Source organism: Lepidochelys kempii, chromosome 3 (genome assembly GCF_965140265.1).
Source record: "Lepidochelys kempii isolate rLepKem1 chromosome 3, rLepKem1.hap2, whole genome shotgun sequence".
Classification (NCBI taxonomy): domain Eukaryota; kingdom Metazoa; phylum Chordata; order Testudines; family Cheloniidae; genus Lepidochelys; species Lepidochelys kempii.
Window position 1 is genome coordinate 197,786,985 of NC_133258.1, and position 20,337 is coordinate 197,807,321.

The 20,337-nt window shown below is 42.6% G+C and overlaps 2 protein-coding genes across 3 annotated transcripts in view; both read right to left on the reverse strand.

Moving 5' to 3' along the window:
- MACROD2 (mono-ADP ribosylhydrolase 2) overlaps positions 1–20,337 on the reverse strand; it is a 1,311,577-nt gene that overhangs the window by 726,459 nt on the left and 564,781 nt on the right. The window lies entirely within an intron of this gene.
- LOC140908349 (uncharacterized) lies at positions 1,317–2,798 on the reverse strand. Its single transcript, XM_073335315.1, has 2 exons — positions 2,501–2,798; positions 1,317–1,905 (listed from the first exon to the last, which is right to left on the reverse strand). Exons 1-2 carry the CDS (start codon positions 2,724–2,726, stop codon positions 1,385–1,387), a joined length of 747 nt encoding a protein of 248 aa, XP_073191416.1. The 5' UTR covers positions 2,727–2,798; the 3' UTR covers positions 1,317–1,384.

The window sequence follows — 20,337 nt, forward strand, 5'->3', positions numbered from 1 at the left end:
ATTTCTCTGAAAGCATGGGCCCTGCCAATGCAGGCATCATGGTGCTAATGGGGCAGGTTCATGCTGTGGATCACCAATTCTGGGCTCAGGAAACAAGCACAGACTGGTGGGACCGCATAGTGCTGCAGGTCTGGGACGATTCCCAGTGGCTGCGAAACTTTCGCATGCGTAAGGGCACTTTCATGGAACTTTGTGACTTGCTTTCCCCTGCCCTGAAGGGCATGAATACTAAGATGAGAGCAGCCCTCACAGTTGAGAAGCGAGTGGTGATAGCCCTGTGGAAGCTTGCAACGCCAGACAGCTACCGGTCAGTTGGGAATCATTTTGGAGTGGGCAAATCTACTGTGGGGGCTGCTGTGATGCAAGTAGCCCACGCAATCAAACATCTGCTGATATCAAGGGTAGTGACCCTGGGAAATGTGCAGGTCATAGTGAATGGCTTTGCTGCAATGGGATTCCCTAACTGTGGTGGGGCCATAGACGGAACCCATATTCCTATCTTGGCACCGGAGCACCAAGCCGACGAGTACATAAACTGCAAGGGGTACTTTTCAATAGTGCTGCAAGCTCTGGTGGATCACAAGGGATGTTTTACAAACATCAACATGGGATGGCCGGGAAAGGTACATGATGCTTGCATCTTCAGGAACTTTGGTCTGTTTCAAAAGCTGCAGGAAGGGACTTTATTCCCAGACCAGAAAATAACTGTTGGGGATGTTGAAATGCCTATAGTTATCCTTGGGGACCCAGCCTACCCCTTAATGCCATGGCTCATGAAGCCGTACACAGGCAGCCTGGACAGTAGTCAGGAGCTGTTCAACTACAGGCTGAGCAAGTGCAGAATGGTGGTAGAATGCGCATTTGGACGTTTAAAGGCGCGCTGGCGCAGTTTACTGACTCGCTTAGACCTCAGCGAAACCAATATTCCCACTGTTATTACTGCTTGCTGTGCGCTCCACAATATCTGTGAGAGTAAGGGGGAGACGTTTATGGTGGGGTGGGAGGTGGAGGCAAATCGCCTGGCTGCTGGATACGCACAGCCAGACACCAGGGCGGTTAGAAGAGCACAGGAGGGCGCGGTACGCATCAGAGAAGCTTTGAAAACCAGTTTCATGACTGGCCAGGCTACGGTGTGAAAGTTCTCTTTGTTTCTCCTTGATGAAACCCCCCGCCCCTTGGTTCACTCTACTTCCCTGTAAGCTAACCACCCGCCCCTCCTCCCTTCAATCACCGCTTGCAGAGGCAATAAAGTCATTGCTGCTTCACATTCATGTATTCTTTATTCATTCATCACACAAATAGGAGGATGACTATCAAGGTAGCCCAGAAGGGGTGGTGGAGGAGGGAAGGAAAATGCCACACAGCACTTTAAAAGTTTACAACTTTAAAATTTATTGAATACCAGCCTTCTGTTTTTTGGGCAATCCTCTGTGGTGGAGTGGCTGGTTGGCCGGAGGCCGCCGCACCGCGTTCTTGGGCGTCTGGGTGTGGAAGCTATGGAACTTGGGGAGAAGGGCGGTTGGTTACACAGGGTCTCTAGTGGCAGTCTGTGCTCCAGCTGCCTTTGCTGCAGCTCAACCATACACTGGAGCATACTGGTTTGATCCTCCAGCAGCCTCAGCATTGAATCCTGCCTCCTCTCATCAAGCTGCCGCCACATTTGAGCTTCAGCCCTGTCTTCAGCTCGCCACTTACTCTCTTCAGCCCGCCACCTCTCCTCCCGGTCATTTTGTGCTTTCCTGCACTCTGACATGATTTGCCTCCACGCATTCGTCTGTGCTCTGTCAGGGTGGGAGGACAGCATGAGCTCGGAGAACATTTCATCATGAGTGCGTTTTTTTTTCTTTCTAATCTTCACTAGCCTCTGGGAAGGAGAAGATCCTGTGATCACTGAAACACATGCAACTGGTCGAGAAAAAAAAAAGAGGACAGTGGTATTTAAAAAGAGACATTTTATAAAACAGTGGCTACACTCTTTCAATAAACAGTAAACAGTAAACCTTGCTGTTAACATTACATACATAGCACATGTGCTTTCGTTACAAGGTCGCATTTTGCCTCCCCCCACTGCGTGGCTACCCCCTCAACCCTCCCCGTGGCTAACAGCGGGGAACATTTCTGTTCAGCCACAGGCAAACAGCCCAGCAGGAACGGGCACCTCAGAGTGTCCCCTGAAGAAAAGCACCCTATTTCAACCAGGTGACCATGAATGATATCTCACTCTCCTGAGAATAACACAGAGAGATAAAGAACGGATGTTGTTTGAACGCCAGCAAACATACACTGCAATGCTTTGTTGTACAATGATTCCCGAGTACGTGTTACTGGCCTGGAGTGGTAAAGTGTCCTACCATGGAGGACGCAATAAGGCTGCCCTCCCCAGAAACCTTTTGCAAAGGCTTTGGGAGTACATCCAGGAGAGCCGCAAATGCCAGGGCAAAGTAATCCTTTCACATGCTTGCTTTTAAACCATGTATACTATTTTAAAAGGTACACTCACCGGAGGTCCCTTCTCCGCCTGCCAGGTCCAGGAGGCAGCCTTGGGTGGGCTCGGGGGGTACTGGCTCCAGGTCCAGGGTGAGAAACAGTTCCTGGCTGTCGGGAAAACCGGTTTCTCCGCTTGCTTGCTGTGAGCTATCTACAACCTCATCATCATCATCATCTTCTTCGTCCCCAAAACCTGCTTCCGTGTTGCCTCCATCCCCATTGAAGGAGTCAAACAACATGGCTGGGGTAGTGGTGGCTGAACCCCCTAAAATGGCATGCAGCTCACCATAGAAGCGGCATGTTTGGGGCTCTGACCCGGAGTGGCCGTTAGACTCTCTGGTTTTCTGGTAGGCTTGCCTCAGCTCCTTAAGTTTCACGTGGCACTCTTCGGGTCCCTGTTATGGCCTCTGTCCTTCATGCCCTGGGAGATTTTGACAAAGGTTTTGGCATTTCGAAAACTAGAACGGAGTTCTGATAGCACGGATTCCTCTCCCCATACAGCCATCAGATCCCGTACCTCCCATTCAGTCCATGCTGGAGCTCTTTTGCAATTCTGGGACTCCATCATGGTCACCTCTGCTGATGAGCTCTGCATGGTCACCTGCAGCTTGCCACGCTGGCCAAACAGGAAATGAGATTTAAAAGTTCGCGGTTCTTTTCCTGTCTACCTGGCCAGTGCAACTGATTGAGAGTGCTGTCCAGAGCGGTCACAATGGAGCACTCTGGGATAGCTCCCGGAGGCCAATACCGTCGAATTGTGTCCACAGTACCGCAAATTCGACCCGGCAAGGCTGATTTAAGCGCTAATCCACTTGTCAGGGGTGGAGTAAGGAAGTCGATTTTAAGAGCCCTTTAAGTCGAAATAAAGGGCTTCATCGTGTGGATGGGTGCAGGTTTACATCGATTTAACACTTCTAAATTCGACCTAAAGTCCTAGTGTAGACCAGTGCTAAGAAGAGCTGCAGGGCCAGAAATGGAGGAGCGTGGTTGGTATGTGGCTGGCTGAGGGAGCTGCAGGACCTCAGACGAGATAGTGCTGCCAGAAACCAGGGAGAACAAGAAGGAGCCCTGAGCTGGCTGGGGGACTCCACCAGGACAAAGCCTTGAGTAAAGGTGAAGACTGCACCGGGCTGTGGGGAAGTAGCGCAGGGAATTAGTGCAGCAGTGCAACTTAGATAAAGGGACACAGCAGACAGCTGCTATCTACAGCTGTAGCCGGAGTAGTGGGTGGGCCTGGGTTCATTCCTGCCTCCCCCCATTGGCCACTGGAGGGGGAGTGGTCTGGACCCTGAGGCACCCCAGAGAGGGAGCTGAACTGCAGCAACCCAGCTGGAAAGCTGGAGCCAGAAAGGCCCTAAGAGGATGAAGACATTGTTGCTAAGGAGAGAGTCTTGGGGCACTGCTCTATCCCGGAGCAGGGACAACTTGAGGGAAACGTTACAGAGGGCCCTGAGAGAGACTCCTGCTGGACCTGTACCCCAGAAGGGGTCCTGCTTTGCTTTTAGCTCACGGACAGCCCATATGTGACTCGGCCAGAGGGCTGAGTCACTGAAGAAACACCACAAAGAGAGAGAGAAACAAAGAGAGTGCAGGCACACGCACTTGGCCAAGGGGCCACTCACACACCATTACACAGGCCCAATGAGTCTAACGGAGTTTAAGAAAATGCAGAATAATATTATTTATATAAAGTATTCAATTCTGAATAGATGTAAGAATTGGTTGACCTTCCTTATACAATACTGAAACCCTATTCATGGAAATTTTTAAAAGTTCTCAGAGGGACAGCGAACATAAATCTAATTAGTTCTGTTTCTAAGCATTCACCTTTTGAAATGTTACATATACCAAAACATGCAAGCATAATTCAGTGTATAGTCTTGATTTAAGGATGAACGAAAAAGAGAATAAAATAATTGGAAACTTAAAGTAATGGCAAGAAGGAGGACTGTTTTTGCTTCATTACTAACAAAAGGCAACTGGGTTTTTAGTCTTTCCAGAAAAATTTTTCTTTGTTTAATTAAAAAGATGAGACACACTTCAAAATAATCCATATGACCAAAATGTCAACAAAAAGGAGTAGAACATAGAATATGAAATAACCAGGATATGGTGTCATCCTTGCAAGACTAAATCTAGATTTAGACAACTAAATAAGAGCCATATTTTCTTAAATCTGAGCAACTGGAACATCTCATTGGCCTCAGTAGGAACTACTGACTACTCAGTACATATAAAAATCAGTGTTCCCACCTAGCTGCCAGAGCATGAATTTAGGATCTTAACTTGAGATGGTACTGGAAACTCTGCTGCTCAACATACTCATAAATGATCTGGAAAAGGGGGTGAACAGTGAGGTTGCAAAACTACTCAAAATAGTTAAGTCCAAAGCTGACTGAGAAGTGTTAAAAAGGGATCTCACTAAACCAGGTGACTGGGCAACACAATGGCAGATGAAATTCAATGTTGATTAGTGCAAAGTAATTCACTCTAGAAAAAATAATCCCAAATATGCATACAAAATGATGGGGTCTAGATTAGTTGTTACAACTCAAGGAAGAGACCTTGGAGTCATTGTGCATAGTTCTTTGACAACATCTGTTCAATGTGCAGCAGCAGTCAAAACATCTAACAGAATGGTAGGAACCATTAGGAAAGGGATGGATAATTAGAGAAAACATCATAATGCCACTATCCAAATCCATGGTATGCCCATACCTTGAATGCTATGTACAGTTCTAGTCACTCCATCTCACAGTAAACATTAGAATTGGAAGAGGTACAGAGAATGGCCACAAAAATGATTAGAGGTATGGAACAGCTTCTATCTGAGGAGAGATTTAGAAGTCTGGAATTGTTCATCTTAGAAAAGAGACAAGTATAGGGGTAGGGTATGATAGAGGTCTATAAAATCATGAATGGTAAGGAGAAAGCGGATAGGGAAGTGTTATTTACTCCTTCATATGATACAAGAACTAGGAGTCAGCAGGTTTAAAACACACAAAAGGAAGTACTTCTTCACACATTGCACAGTCAACATTGGAACTCCTTACCATAGGATATTGTGAAGGCCAAAAGTATAAGTGGGCTCAAAATAGAATTAGATAAGTTCATGGAGCATAGGTCCATTAGTGGCTATTAGCCAAGATAGTCAGAGACGCTACCCCACATTCCTAAAACTCCTACTGCCAGAAGCAGGGAGTGGACAACTCAAAATTGCCCTGTTCTGTTCATTCCCTCTGAAGCACCTGCACTGGCCACTGTCAGAAGACAGGATACAGGGCTAGATGGACCACTGATCTGACCCAGTAAGTCTGGTCTTATATTCTCTAATTTTTTTTTTAAAGAAATCTTTACCTGTGTGCAGGAAAGGCATATCCAAATACAAAAGCCAGGCTGGCTATTAAGTGTGAACACTTGTATTTTTTGCCATCTCCCATTGTATCTTGTAAGAGTCCACATTCAACATTTTCTAAAGTTGTATAAACATTTTCCAGTATAACTCCATTGAACCTTGATTCCCAACAATATTAACCCCTCTTTATGCTGACCCTCATTGGATGCTTTTTAACTAAAAATAACTGATTCTTAAGGACGATATATTAAGAAAGAGTGAAGGTGACTCTTCATTGAACTCTAGCTAATCATTCTAGTTGCCCTTTGCTTACTGTGTTAGATTGCAACTGTTTTGTGATATAGATAAAACCCCATTAGCAACTGAACTTATGTCTCAGGCCACAGGTTGAACAGAAAGATTGGTCCTATTCTCACTATTAAGCCTCCTATTTAACTGATTGTCAGGTACCACAGGGTACTGCTTGAGATCAAACTATTATGGAAGCAAGAGACAGCAAGCAGCTCAGATAACCACATACACTATGCTACATAATAACTGCAATTGTGTCTTTTCTGTTCTTTTACCCTTATTTTTTTTTTTTTGTCATGTTACGGACCCTACCCTAAAAATCACACAGCAGTCATTATCCCTTTGAGAGAAGAGAAATGGACAAGAATCCATTTCCAGCTATATCTTTGCTGTTTCTTATCCAGCCAGTGGTGTAGCTGTTATGCAGAGTAAGGTATTCCACTCCCCAACCTCACAAGCTGAGCTCCCTGTTTCTGCAGCTACCCCAGTCCTTTCAGCCCAGAAAGGACAGACCAGGACGGGAATGTGTATTTTCTGAACATATGTACTGAGGGCAACCATCAAGACTCAGTCTGATTCTCTTTTTGCTCTTTACATGCGCCTGTGCTAGTAATTAACTAAATCTCAAGAAAGTGATGATTTGCAGTAATTGTTCTCAAAAGATACACATTACAACAGATCACCAGTGTGGAGTGGGTGTCCCTGAATGTGACTAAGATGAGAACTCACCGTCTTCAATATTCTACAGTCACTGGTTCCAACAATCTGACGCTAGCCAGGCCCTTTCATGGAACACAGGTACATCTTGTGTTCTTACGCTCCATTCCTTTCCACACAGGAAGCGAAATCATTCCTGTACATATACAGAAATTGAACCATACCCATTTTTATTCTTGAATAATAGAATCCTAAACTCTGTGGGGAGGAGAATGGGGAAGTGGCATCACTGATCCATATATCTTCAGAAAACAAATTACAGATGAGTAATTCCCTCTCTAAAGACTGCAGTCACAACACAATCTGATTCTTAAAAGTGAAAAAGCTCCAGAGATGACTCTAAAGTTCCAAATGCAAACCAAAGAGAAAACTATACAGGCATATCAACAATGGGAAGTGAAGACAAGGTCAAAGTACCTTGAACAAATTTTGTTAGGGTTTTTGTTTGGTTGGGATTTTAAGTGGAAGGGGTAAGATATCTTCATAAATTAATCTGTTTTTATCTATTTATTATTTATTTTAAAATAGAAAAGATCTCCATATTAAAAACAGTAAGAATTATATAATAATGTCTATCAATCCACCCCACCATATCCCAGTTAAACTTAGCCGACATCCCCAACTGGTGTAGCTTCACCAGATTCAGCGAGCTCCATCAGTTCACAGCTTCTGAGAATCTGACCCAAAAGTAGAGGAAGAGATTGGCAAACAACAACACACTAAACACTTATTTAAAGCCAGAGGCTGGATGTAAGCAACAGGAACGAACACAGTGATTGGAAGCTGACAATTCCATGTGACTGCCTTGCAAATCTTCTAGAGGGAGGCAGAGAAGAAGTTTACAGTTATAGCAGAATTCCCTTGTATGGAACAAAGCTCAAAAATCAAGCCAGTCAGACAGCTATTTTGATATGCTTATCTTGGAAAACAAACAGTGGCCAAAAAAAAAAAAAAGACTGGTGGCCTTTTAACAAAACAAAACAAAACTTTGGGGGAATGGCCTATGCAGGCTAGACAGGGAAGCACAGAAATAACGTTTGCAAGATGATTTACTGATTAAGCCGCAACTGCAACACCACCTTGGAAAATAGTTTATGATGAGCACACAACACCACCTCATCTTTTTTATCATTTATTATAAGGTATGCTAGAGTCAAGCTGTTGAGTTGTGTCAGGTAATCACACAGTCCGGACGCAATCATCCAACTCCATTCCAGAAGGAATTGCTAGATGGCCCACAGGAAGAAACTGCCTCACTTTCAGGGCAAGGGCTGGATCATGACAGTTTTAGAACTGTACTTGGATCGCAAAGGGAAGCACTGATCCAGAGCAGAGGTCTACTGTGCTGGGTGTCATTAAAGAACTTGTTACACAAGGTATGAAAATATTCCAGATAAAGCATTCTTCCAATTTAAGTCCTGCTCTTGAGACACTGATTAGTTATAGTTCTGCTCTGGCTACACAAAACTAAGGCTGGAGTCTTACAATCTGAAGATATACTACAGTCATCATCAGTGATTACTGTATCTCTTATTTAAATACCACTTATGCAAAATCAGCATGTCATTTTCTTATAGGGCTTTTTTTACAGTAAAAACAATAATGCTCAAATTGAATCTGTATAAGGCAGTTTCCTTCCTACATCAAGCTTTCTGCTGGCATTACACACTTGCCCTTTTTGATGCTCTGTGCTAAAAGCTTATGTTGTGCAGCTCCCCCTCCTCTGCTAAAATCAGGTGAAACGTAAGGGCTACTTCTCCCCACCTCATCAGAAGTTCTGCTAATTAGGGGAGAAGACAAGGTGGGTGAGGTAATATTTTTATTGAACCAACTTCTGTTGTTGAGAGAGACAAGCTTTCAAGCTTACACAGAGCTCTTCTTCAGGTCTGGGAAACTTACTCAAAATGTCACAACTAAATGCAAGGTAGAACACATTGTTTAGCATAAGTAGTTAACACATATTTCAAGGAACCATTCATGGTGAAGTAGCCCATTAGCTGTGACACTCTGAGTAAGTTTCCCAGACCTGAAGAAGAGCTCTGTCAGCCATTAGGGAAAACAACAGGATTTTGAAGATGCTAATCTCCCACTTTCCTGGAAAGCGTTTGAGTTATGGCTGCAGGGACATGTGACCAAGTCATCTGTTACTGGACTCCATGATGATACTAGTGTTTTTCCACTGACCGGGGGTGGGAATCACACTGGGAGACAAAGGATTCCTGCCATATGCAAAAACTATTTAAGGCAGGGGAATGACATCATTGTGGACCACTGTGGTTTGTTCTTCATTAATTCCCCACCCAAGAAGGCGGAAAACATCTGAGAACAAGACTAGGGGAGAAGGACTGAGCCCAGGGTAGAGGGTGTCTGGCTTGTGAAAGGAATATCTGGAGTTTTAAGCTGTAAGCAAGTGTGGCTTGCCTTCAAGAATCTCTTCAATCTGCCTAAAACAACATTAAGGGTGAGAGTTTGCTACTTATAACCAGTTTCTTTACTATATTAAGCTTAGATTGCATGTTTGTTTCATTTGCTAGGTAATCTGCTTTGATCTGTTTGCTATCCCTTTTAATCACTTAAAATCTATCTTTTGTAGTTAATAAACTTGCCTTTGTTTTGTTTAAAACCAGTGTTGTGTCATACTTGGGGCAAAAAACTGTGTATATCCCTCTCCACATTGAGGGAGGGGGCAAATTTCATGAGTTTACGCTGTACAGTTCTCTGTGCAGCACAAGACAGTATAATTTTGGGTTTACCCTCTAGAGGGGAGTGTTCACTTGAGTGCTGGGCAATTCCTTAGCTGAGCCTTCCCATGAAGAGCTGATCTCAGCATTTGTGTGTATAGCTCCAGCTGGGTGTGGTCCTTAGCTGTATGTGTGCTGGTAAAATGCAGTCTGAAGCCTGAGGGAGTGCTTGGCTGGCTTGCATCAGCAATACAGTGTAAAGGGAGCCCAGGCTGATGGGAGCCCAGGCAGGCTCAGTAGTACCCCAGTTCCAAGTGGCACCCTGAGGGGAATCCGTCACACCCCACTTAGGAACACCCCAAGGAAGAGAATGGAGGGGAGGAAGGGAGGAGTGGAAAAAAATGGGGGCGGAGGGGAAGTGAGATTGGGGGATGGGGAAAAAACAGGAAGGTAGAAAACACAAGTAGTAAGCAAAAAAGAGAATGGTTTGGAGATGAAAGGAAAAGAGACAAGCAGCAATAAAGTAACACAAAGAAAAGGAATGTAATTAGTTTATTCAAGTTTCTATGTTTGTTGTTCTTCCCTGGCAGAAAATGGGAGAGGAAAACATGTCACTGAGGGTAGGGGAATGGAGAATACTCTGGCTGACTGCAAGCTTTGGAGAGGAAGTTGGTGGGCAAAACACCAGCTCTATTTCTGCCCAGTTTGATCATTGAAGCACAGCAGTAAGTAAATATATGCTTCTGTGGAACTGCTGTGATATCCCAGGATCTCATTCATTTTCTAACCTTTTACCAGCTTCTGGCCTCAGAAGGCTGGAGTTCACTGTAAGCCAGACTGGATTTCAAAGCAAAGGTCCCAGAGATGGCACACTGTCATTAATTCACTATGACACTCCACTGCTGGAAGAATTGTTTCAAATGCACTCTAAAATAACTTAGAGTCACAAAATAATTATATCAGCAGCAGCAGCAGCCGCCACACACTTCACATTTACAAATGTTAAAATCGAGCTATATAATAGAATGATAGAATTAATGAAGAAAAAGGAGGAGACTGGTATTTTACTAAGAAATGCTAATGAACCAGTTTTTGAAATGTCCCTCATTTGCATTACAAACATTTTTATGAAAATTCAACATTATGTTTCCCTATGCTGCATTGTACTGCTCTGCTGAGCATCAAAAAATATTCACTTTCTTAGAGCATGGGGAAAAACAGTATCAAAAATCATGATCAAAGATAACTTCAATTACTTGTTAATTTCACCTTAATTCCACTCTTGGGATAGTAATCTGCCTCATAAATTTTCTTCACTGTAACAGATTCTGATATATGCTTATGGGTCCCTAAATATATTCCCACAAGAAATACAAGAATAAATATGCATCAGTTTCATTTACATAGCCTTCACCACACGTATGGTAGAATTGTTCATAAACTCATTACTGTTTACTGTGTGAAAAAAACTCATTAAACTCCCCTTTGAATTTGGGAATTAAACTTTTTTTTTTTAATTTATTTGCCACATTCTCATTGGTATCCATTACAGCAACTACTAAACTAGTGAAGGATACGCAAACCCTTTTTTGTTCTCAAATCAAATTAAAGTCAATATAATTTTTCCCAGCACCCTCTCAAAATAATCCACCAGTATAGTACGTCTCTGACTGCACATTAAGCTTGCTCTCTCTTCTGACAATCAAGTAAAACATTTATTTTCCTGCTGAATGAGGTCTAAGTTGATCTAAGCAATAACTATTCATTTTCGTGGCTAGTATCACTGCAAAACATTTACCATAATTTATTGTTGCAACCTACTTTAATTTCCCAAAGTACCAGAAGACCCTGAAAGATAAACTGAAAAGCTTTTTTGGAAAAAAAAAACTATTTAAGACCCCAGATTACTGACAGACTGTACATATACATATAAAATGAACAAATTATATTTTTAAAACTAACAAATGCTGTGTAGACTCAGTTTCTTCATTATTTAGCTATCAAGACCTGAATTTAGGATTCTCCAATGACCTCTGCAAGAGATGAGGACACCATAAATAATGAAAACAAAATGTTTTCCTACTTGCTTTACACTGTTTTATCAACTCTGGCAGAGAGAATGGGGGAGTGCCAGGGTAGTTTAGCAGAGGGGTTCCCAAATTTTTTTTTAACCTATCATCACACTTCTTTTCTTGTCTTAGTACCCACAATTTGTGTAAAAAATTATTTATAAGAATACATTTCAAAACATTCTGCCACCCCTTCCAATAGATTCACTGAGAAGAACAGAGATGCAGCAGTGCTGGTGGAAAGGAGATTTTGACATAGGATCAGACAGAGACCAGTTTAATAACATTATCATCAGACCCCTCATACCCATTCACATTGTGCTTCAGGTTTCGCTGCCCCTTTTACTGTATTCATTTATGGGTTGGTTTGTTATTCTTTTTACTGGCAAGTACCTTAACGTTATGCAGTCAACAAATATAACTATTAAATTTCATCAGTTTGGCAGGATGCCTGGTCAAATACCATTTTCAGAGAACTGTGGATGTTTCCATATGAAAACAAGAACACAGCCTAATGGATTTTTATCTGGTTTCCTAATGATCCAAAATGTATACCTGTAAAAGACTATTACATGGACCCTTCACAGTACTAGTGGCCTAATTTCTTCCCAATCACATGTGTGGGAGTTAACCCAAGGAATATAACATTTATTTTGCAGCTATGGTGATAACGGAGAGGAACATATGTTTTCTTTCTCCCATTAACTCTGCACCTGTCTGTGGCACATTGCCACCAATTTTATTACAGTCTTTACTTATTATTTAGAAATATGGTATTGCCAGCAAAATTAAATGGAAGAATTTAACAGGACAATAAAATGGTGCTGTGTGAACCTGGAGTTGTGTTCTTTGCTGTCCTGGGTAAGCCACTTTCCACAAAGATGCCAGGTCACTGAGACCTGTCTATTAGTTTTCAGCTGTTGATGTCATGGGGAATTGGCATTTTCAGAGAGTAAGTAGGTTAGCTCTTTTATAAAGACAGCTTTTGCAGCAAGCTAATCTGCTGAATTGGTTAACCTAACAGAGTCAAAATGAATAGCTTTCTGCAGCCACTGCCCAAATGGAAGATAAGCTGAAATTTTTCTCAGCCTGAGGATCAGACCAGATTGTGTCTGGCCGCAGTGGGGGCAAGAAATCCGACATGCAGCACTCCACCGAGAGTACACATGATAGAACCTCTGTGCTCCCTGACAGCACTCCCTCAGAAATACAAATTACCCTGCAGGAGGCAGAGGAAGTATGATAGGGTGTGGTTTGAAGATGGGTTATGACTCTATCCCTTTCTATACTACCCCACAGAATGGACCAGCCATGCAGGGGAAAAGAGGCTGCATTGTCTAATGGAGGGGTGGTCGACTTACCAAGGAGGAAAGGCACATCCTTTCCCTGGGCAACTGTCTTGGGATGATCCAGCTCCACAATAGCTCCAATGCATGCTCCTTAAGACTATTCCATATGGACGTTGGTATCCTGGATATTTTGCTTCTATGTTTTTTTAAATCGTCACCTGAATGGTTGAGATTTCAAACATCTTCAGGGCTTGGGAATATTATTTACTCATTCAAAATTTAGTTTGCGGACCACAGACTTGGTCTGTTGAATCAATGTCAGTGACATGAAAGCTCAGTATCCAGTGTAATAAAGTTCCACCTCAATTTTTTTCTTGTTAACACTAAATCACCCACAAGATCTATGTTAACTTGGAATGAACTTTTCCACGCTGTATAGCCCCCAAACAAACCATTAAAAGCTAGTAAATCAGCATGTAAGTAACTGAATAGCTCATGTACTCTCTGTTCACCAGTTTCCATTCTCAACCTCAGCTACTTCCTCTCCACTAGCCACAGAAGAGCTCCCCACTGTCTTCCTTGATTGCTGCTGTCCATTGATCATAGTCCCACTATGGAGCTCAATACTTTGACTCCAAAAAGAGCCCAGCCCCCACTCCCTCAGCCACATACTGAATTGAATTTTTCAGTTTTTCTCTCTCTTTATGTTTATTAAAGTTCATTTGTGTGACTGGGTGGTGGAAGGAGACACTTTTGGGGGTTCGGGGCGGGTAGAAGAAAGTGTTTAGAGACTGGTGCTTTGTGTTCTTTTCTATCAAGGTTATCGTATCCTGAAGAGACATTCCTGGATTCTACTGCTGGCCTCACCTGTCTGGTGTGAGTGCCTGACTTAATCTTCTCGTCTGAGAGCAGTGGAAGCAAAACGATGAATGCTGGAAGATGAATTCAGCATAAACTACTGTGGCTACAGAACTCCATAGCAATGAAAAAAATATTAGTAAGACAAGACCCCTCTAAAAAACAAAAAGGTGAAGGATTGAGAAGACAGAAGGGATAAACAATGAACTATGGGGGTGAGTTCATGGAAAAGAAGAAATTGTCTGGAGAGCCCCAATTTTACATTTTGACATAGCCTCCTTATTACTCAAACTTGACATTGCATGTTCTTCAGCCATGTCGTCAGGATGGACAGGAACACCCCAGCACACTGTGTTCTCAAACTCTCCATTGACACACAAAGGGGTGAACACCCTGATTCTTCCTGGAGCTGCCCTCAGACTTGTCCCAGAGATATGTGGATTTGCAGGATTGAGCCAGATCTGGGAACTTCACCACACAATGCCTGATGTGACACCATCAACTGTGGTCAATTGGGTTGGCACAATGGCTCCCTTCATTCCTGACTGTGGCCTTGACTTTAGCCCACTTTTAAAAACATAACTATAATACATCATTGCTTAGAGCCTGATCCAAAGCCCCTTAAATCAATGAAAAAGCAAACCTTTCATCATGTAGAACCACAGGATCCATATATACAATTTGCGGCAATGAGCCTTCCAGCCCAATCAAGAGACTCGGGCTTGCAGGCCTCACACTACCATTAGCGCTCTAAAAATAGGTATGTAGACAGTGCTTTGAAGTTGCAGCTTGGGACCCTGCTTAGGCTGTGAAGCCCATCCTTCTCTGTCAGCTTCAGAGCCCAAGCTCCAGCCCAAGCCACAATGTCAAAATGCTGTCTACGTACCTATTTTTAGAACACTAGTGCAAGCCCTGCTAGCCCAAGTCTGTTGATCCAGGCTGGGAGGCTGTCTCCTGAAGGCTACATAGACATCTCTATACTTACCCCACATGTGCATCATCAGCTGTGTTGGGAACTTTAGACCCAGAGCACAGTCCTCTCGCTGATGGAGTAACTGGTAGAAGTAGAACGTTGTTATTGTCTATGCGGACCCGCCACTAGAGGAGGATGGAAATGCACCTTTTGCCAGTTATTTTCACCACTATTTGCGTGGCCATAAAAGAATACTGAGTATCAGAAATAATGGCTTCAGCTCCAGGTTCTGGAAGGGAGTGTGCTCTAGTTGTTACAAACCCTTTTCTGCCTCTATACTACCTTCTGCTCCTCTCTCTCCTTCAGTCTCCTGCTCTTTCCCCCCTGCCTGCTCTCAGTTCCTGAGCTCAGCTCCACCTTGGCCTACAGCAGCTAAAAGGAGAAATTATAGGGGAAGTCCCAGGATGGAGCACCCTCAGTCTGTACACGCACAGTCCGACCACCATGTAGGAGCTGTGTATGACTGGACCACGCCCAGTTCAGATGAAATCTTTGGAGAATTTAGCTGCTAAATTCTAGCCACTTTACTGAACATGTGCAAATCTCAGTTTCTTCAGAGGTTTATAACTTGTCCTACTTTCAGCAAATGTTTACAGGAATGCCAAAAGGCACTTTCCTGACACGAGGACAACCCCACTGTCAAATTTCACATCCTTGCTCCAGAGCATGAAGGTGATAGAACGTCTCAACAAAACTGCTTAAGAAATTAACATGGGAAAAACAATACATTTTCCCTAAATTGAGTTCTGGGAAACAGGTGAAGCATTTTAGCTGAAACTTTAAAAAAAAAAGTCATAAGGAGACACTTAGCATGAAAATATTCAACCCAACTTGTTCAACTTTGGCAAAGCTATAAGCAACTGCAAACAGCCTCACAATGGGAAGTTCTGGGCAACCTTAATATAGGCATTACTATCTGTGCAGCCTAGAACAAATTGAAATTAGTCTGATCAAGTAAAGGAACAAAGTATATATTGGAAATCATTCTCTGCTTATTTTAATGTCTTCCTTTACTTGTTAATTCATAACCCTCAGTATATTAATTCACTGTAGGCTTCCCATTCATACTGAAATTCTCCTGTAATAATTATTTTGTTTTAAACCAACAGCTCTATTCAAAGCCAAGTGGGTCAATAGAAAGACTCCCACTAACTCCAGTGGAGTTCCTTCAGGTCCCAGAAGAGTATAACCAACCAGTTCACATCATATTTTAACTATCTGAAAAACAAATAATGGCCCACCTTGATTATCATACACAATGTAAGGAGAGTGGTCACTTTGGATAAGCTATTACCAGCAGCAGAGTGAGTTTATGTGTGTGTGTGGGGGGGTGAGAAAACCTGGATTTGTGTTGGAAATAGCCCACCTTGATTATCATACACATTGTAAGGAGAGTGGTCACTTTAGATAAGCTATTATCAGCAGGAGAGTGGGGTGGGAGGAGGTATTTTTTCATGCTTTGTGTGTATATAATAAGATCTTCTAAACTTTCCACAGTATGCATCCAATGAAGTGAGCTGTAGCTCACGAAAGCTTATGCTCAAATAAATTGGTTAGTCTCTAAGGTGCCACAAGTACTCCTTTTCTTTTTGTGAATACAGACTAACATGGCTGTTACTCTGAAAAAAGTTACAGGATTTTTATTAAATGCTTCAATACTATTTTAGCTGCATAGAAATATTTGCTCTGGGGCAGAGATTTTGTATGCCAAAATTCAGACAGAATAATTATTTCTGTCTGAATTATAAAACACTGAAAAATGAAGGAGCATACATGAAGTGTGGTCATGGCCTTATAGCAACTACTGCAGTAAAGAGCAGTACAGTACAGTTGTAATAAAGACAAGTCTCCATTTAAAATAGAATTTCTGAAAGTTTAGACTTTCACCAGGATACCTGGGGCTAATAATTACAGCACCACAGAGATTACAGAAAATGCACTGTCAAAAAAAAAAGTTGTTAAAGAGGCTTTTTAGAAGAATCTGTCTATGGAACAAATGGCTGCAGTTTTCATTCTACAAACCCACAACTGAAAGAAAGAAAGAAAGAAAGAAAGAAAGAAAGAAAGAAAGAAAGAAAGAAAGAAAGAAAGAAAGAAAGAAAGAAAGAAAGAAAGAAAGAAAGAAAGAAAGAAAGAAAGAAAGAAAGAAAGAAAGAAAGAAAGAAAGAAAGATCTTAAACCAATCCTTAGAAAAAATGTTCCCAGTCCCATAGAACACCCCTTTATTACTTGAGAGTTGCAATTTATTTTGTGGGTGCTTTACTGCCTTGTAAATGACAAGCAATAAGATAAAACTCAAGTTTACTTAAAATTGTGTCATTTTAACTTTCATTTACAACACCGTACTGCAGTAATCACCACAATGAAGGATGCTGAAGCTGAAATATCGAGACTTTCCTATCTCCTGTGTCTAGGAAAGTCTCATTACAGTGTCATTCAATGATATTACACATGGCAAGGGCTGCCTCACTTTATTCTTTTTTTCTTTCTGAAAATAACTCTTCAAATGGCATTCTCAAGGTGGTATCCAAAACCTACTGCAGAGCTTCATGGAGCTAGGAAAAATATCTAGCAGGTTTATCATTCTTTTGTCTCTTGTGTGACAGGGATGATAGCTCATTTTTTTCTTCGGCATTAACAGAACATTCACACCACATCAAATTCTGAAGTCATTAGTTAGTATATTCACCTGATCTACATTCATAAAACAAAAACTTAATCACAAGCTTTTAAAATGTCAGTTCAAAAATAAGAAGTAGGTGTTACTGAACTGCATCATCATTATTCTAATCTACTCTCTATGGTAGTGTTAGAAAAGAGGGAGTATCTATGGGCTCAATATTGCTCCCTCTAAAGGCAGTGGCAAAATATCTATGGACTTCAGTAGTAGCAGACTTTTGCCATATGCACAGTAAGTTCAAACAAATATTTCTCGCTAATACAAGCAGAACAGAACTACAGATACAGCAGCAACGAAGCGTTCCCACCAAAACTTACTGATATCCTTCTCCCTGTTATCATGCATGTGTCCTATTGATTCATCTCCCAATTGCTGCACAGACACCCTGGCCCACCATAGGAGAGTTACAGAGGGGCAGGAATGCTAGCCAGAGCTGGATCATTGAGCACAAGAGTTATGTACAGCTCTGGTACCAAGTATAAAAGTGGCTCATGTGGTTCTGCATCCTATGGGTTCTCAAACTACTTCATGAGACTCAAACTACCCCCCAGGAAGCTGAAGGATGTGCCCGTCTGAGACCCAGAGACTGAAGGACACAGGAGAACACAGAGAACAGGGGTTACGAGAGGTCCTGGAAGCCAAAAGGAGGATAGGGAGAGAGGAGCAGATGGATGGAGCCTGTAGAAGACGAAGAGCAGAGATGGGATTTTTTTTTTAAGGGGACCTTTTCCTTAAGCCTGGGACAATAGTAAGATGTGGAGCTGAAGTGGACATGTTTCTTGTGGGTATGGGAATACAAAGGACTGTAGCCAGTGAGAGCAAAGGGTTCTATGGTTGCCAACCAGAAGGCAGAGAGAGAAGATTTCAGTAACAGCAGCTTGAGGATACTGTGTTAATAGCGTCCTGGGCTAAATAAATTCTTTGGCCTGCAGTTTCTTGGTTTATTTAGAAGATATTAACCGTATCCTGAGCTAAACGGAGAGTGCATCCTCAAATTACCATTTAATTGCTGCACAGATTAACAAATTCTCTCATTTCAGACTGCATGTCAACAATATGATACTGGCCCCTGAAATGAATGTGGGACAGCAAGCAGGTGAAATTTCAATCTGATCACTATAAAGAATGAAGATAAGGGTAGGGTGAAACACTCTTCAAGACAAATATAAAATAGATGTCAGCAGGGTCTGAATGAGCTCTCCCCTGACTTCTAGTGATGAGCCTAGGGAGAGGACTTCAGGAACCAACCTCGTTTGCATAGACACACACACTCTGCCTAGATGTGCAGCATGATGGAGCTGCTCTGCCCAAATGATCACTTATGGCTGGTGTTGGATTGCAAGTCAGTTTGTTATTGGGTGCAGGGGTAATAAGGTTGTGTTATCCCTATTGTGTGAATCTAGGGGAGCAGAACCATGCTTGGCATGCCATGATTGAGGGCAGTTACCCGCAACTGAACTGCGCTTGGTAAGCAGGGGGCAAGGGTGGCCAAGTGGAGATGAGAGGGTGCGGAGAAATATTTGTGCCTGATGGTGTGATCTCTGCCCAAATAGTCCAAGACCCCATTTGACCCTTCCCCTCTCCACTGTTTAATAATAGAGATGATTAGACTCAATTGGGAATCTTTTCTTACTGATTCCAAGAGTGGAAATCACTGATAACCAGGTCTAAGTGCTAAAGCTTAGAACTGCGGTGGAGCAGTGTCTCCTGTGAAAGAGACTCGCTAGCCTGCACTAATAGTGAGGTGCCCTCACTGACAGTTGAATTCACGGAGAGCTGAAATCACTGACCGCTGTGTTAAGTGGTGGGACATCAAGACATCACAGAGGCTGCAGCAGAACGACGCAGCAGGTGATGGTGCAGTGGCAGAGCGATTGATGATGCAGCAGCCCGTGACGGAGTGGATGACAGAGCTGTGGAGTGAACAACCATGCAGCACGCAATGGAGCAGTAGCAGAGTGGATAACAGCATGGCGGGCAGCAGCGGAGTGGACAAGAAGGCAGCAACACTGAATGGTGCAGCAGCAGTCACTGAGGCATTACTCTACGTTCCACTCCCCACCCTGGGGTGGCAGGTGAATTTGTGAGAAGGCACTTCTGAATTCTGGGTCTTTGCTGATCAAGGACAACAGCTGTGAGTGGGGTATAGTGGAGGGAGAGGGAGACCATGTTAAAGGAACTTTTGTTTGTTGGCTGTTCACACTGCAAGGTGAGAACCTGAGGCAAAGGACACTGCCCAATGTACTCTGCGGTGGGTGTTTTGCTCATGGTCATATGCCTCTGAATCATGCTTGTGGCATTTTGACAAATTAATGCTAGGTTATTTCCCCTTTTTATTAAAAGTTTTCTTTTCTACACCCTGATTCAGTGCTTGTGAGAAGGGAAATATTGCCTCTTACAGGCGCCCAGGGGTGGTGTGTAATTTTATCAGATTGTTGGGTGGGGCTTGAGCTAGTTATGTGTTGTATTGTTAAACGGGACCCCTAGATATTGATCCCGGCCCTTGTTGCTGCTGACTCCATCTGGCAGAAGGGTTACATAAATGTTTAAAGAATAATGGTATTTATGCCTAATTTTCAACTAACCAAAATAAAAACAATGCCCTATTCGTTATTTTTAAAAAAAAAAAAGACATACATTAAGAAGAAATGTAGTGCTGGAATTTCTGGTTTAATAATTTCCACAAAATTGTTCATTCAGCCATGTTTTACCTACACAAAATACAAACAGGGCAGTGTTTCTTTGTTTCAAAACTCTGTGTGGAATCTTTGAGGGATTCAACACACCCTGTGGAAACACCATCAAAAAGAGTGTGGCAAAGAGTTATGCTCCAGATGGATGGCCAAGAGGGGAAGTAGAAGACTGCCTGGATACTAATATATGACAGTAAATCCATGTGCATTTCCCTAAGTTAAAAAGAAAACCAACTGGGATGTA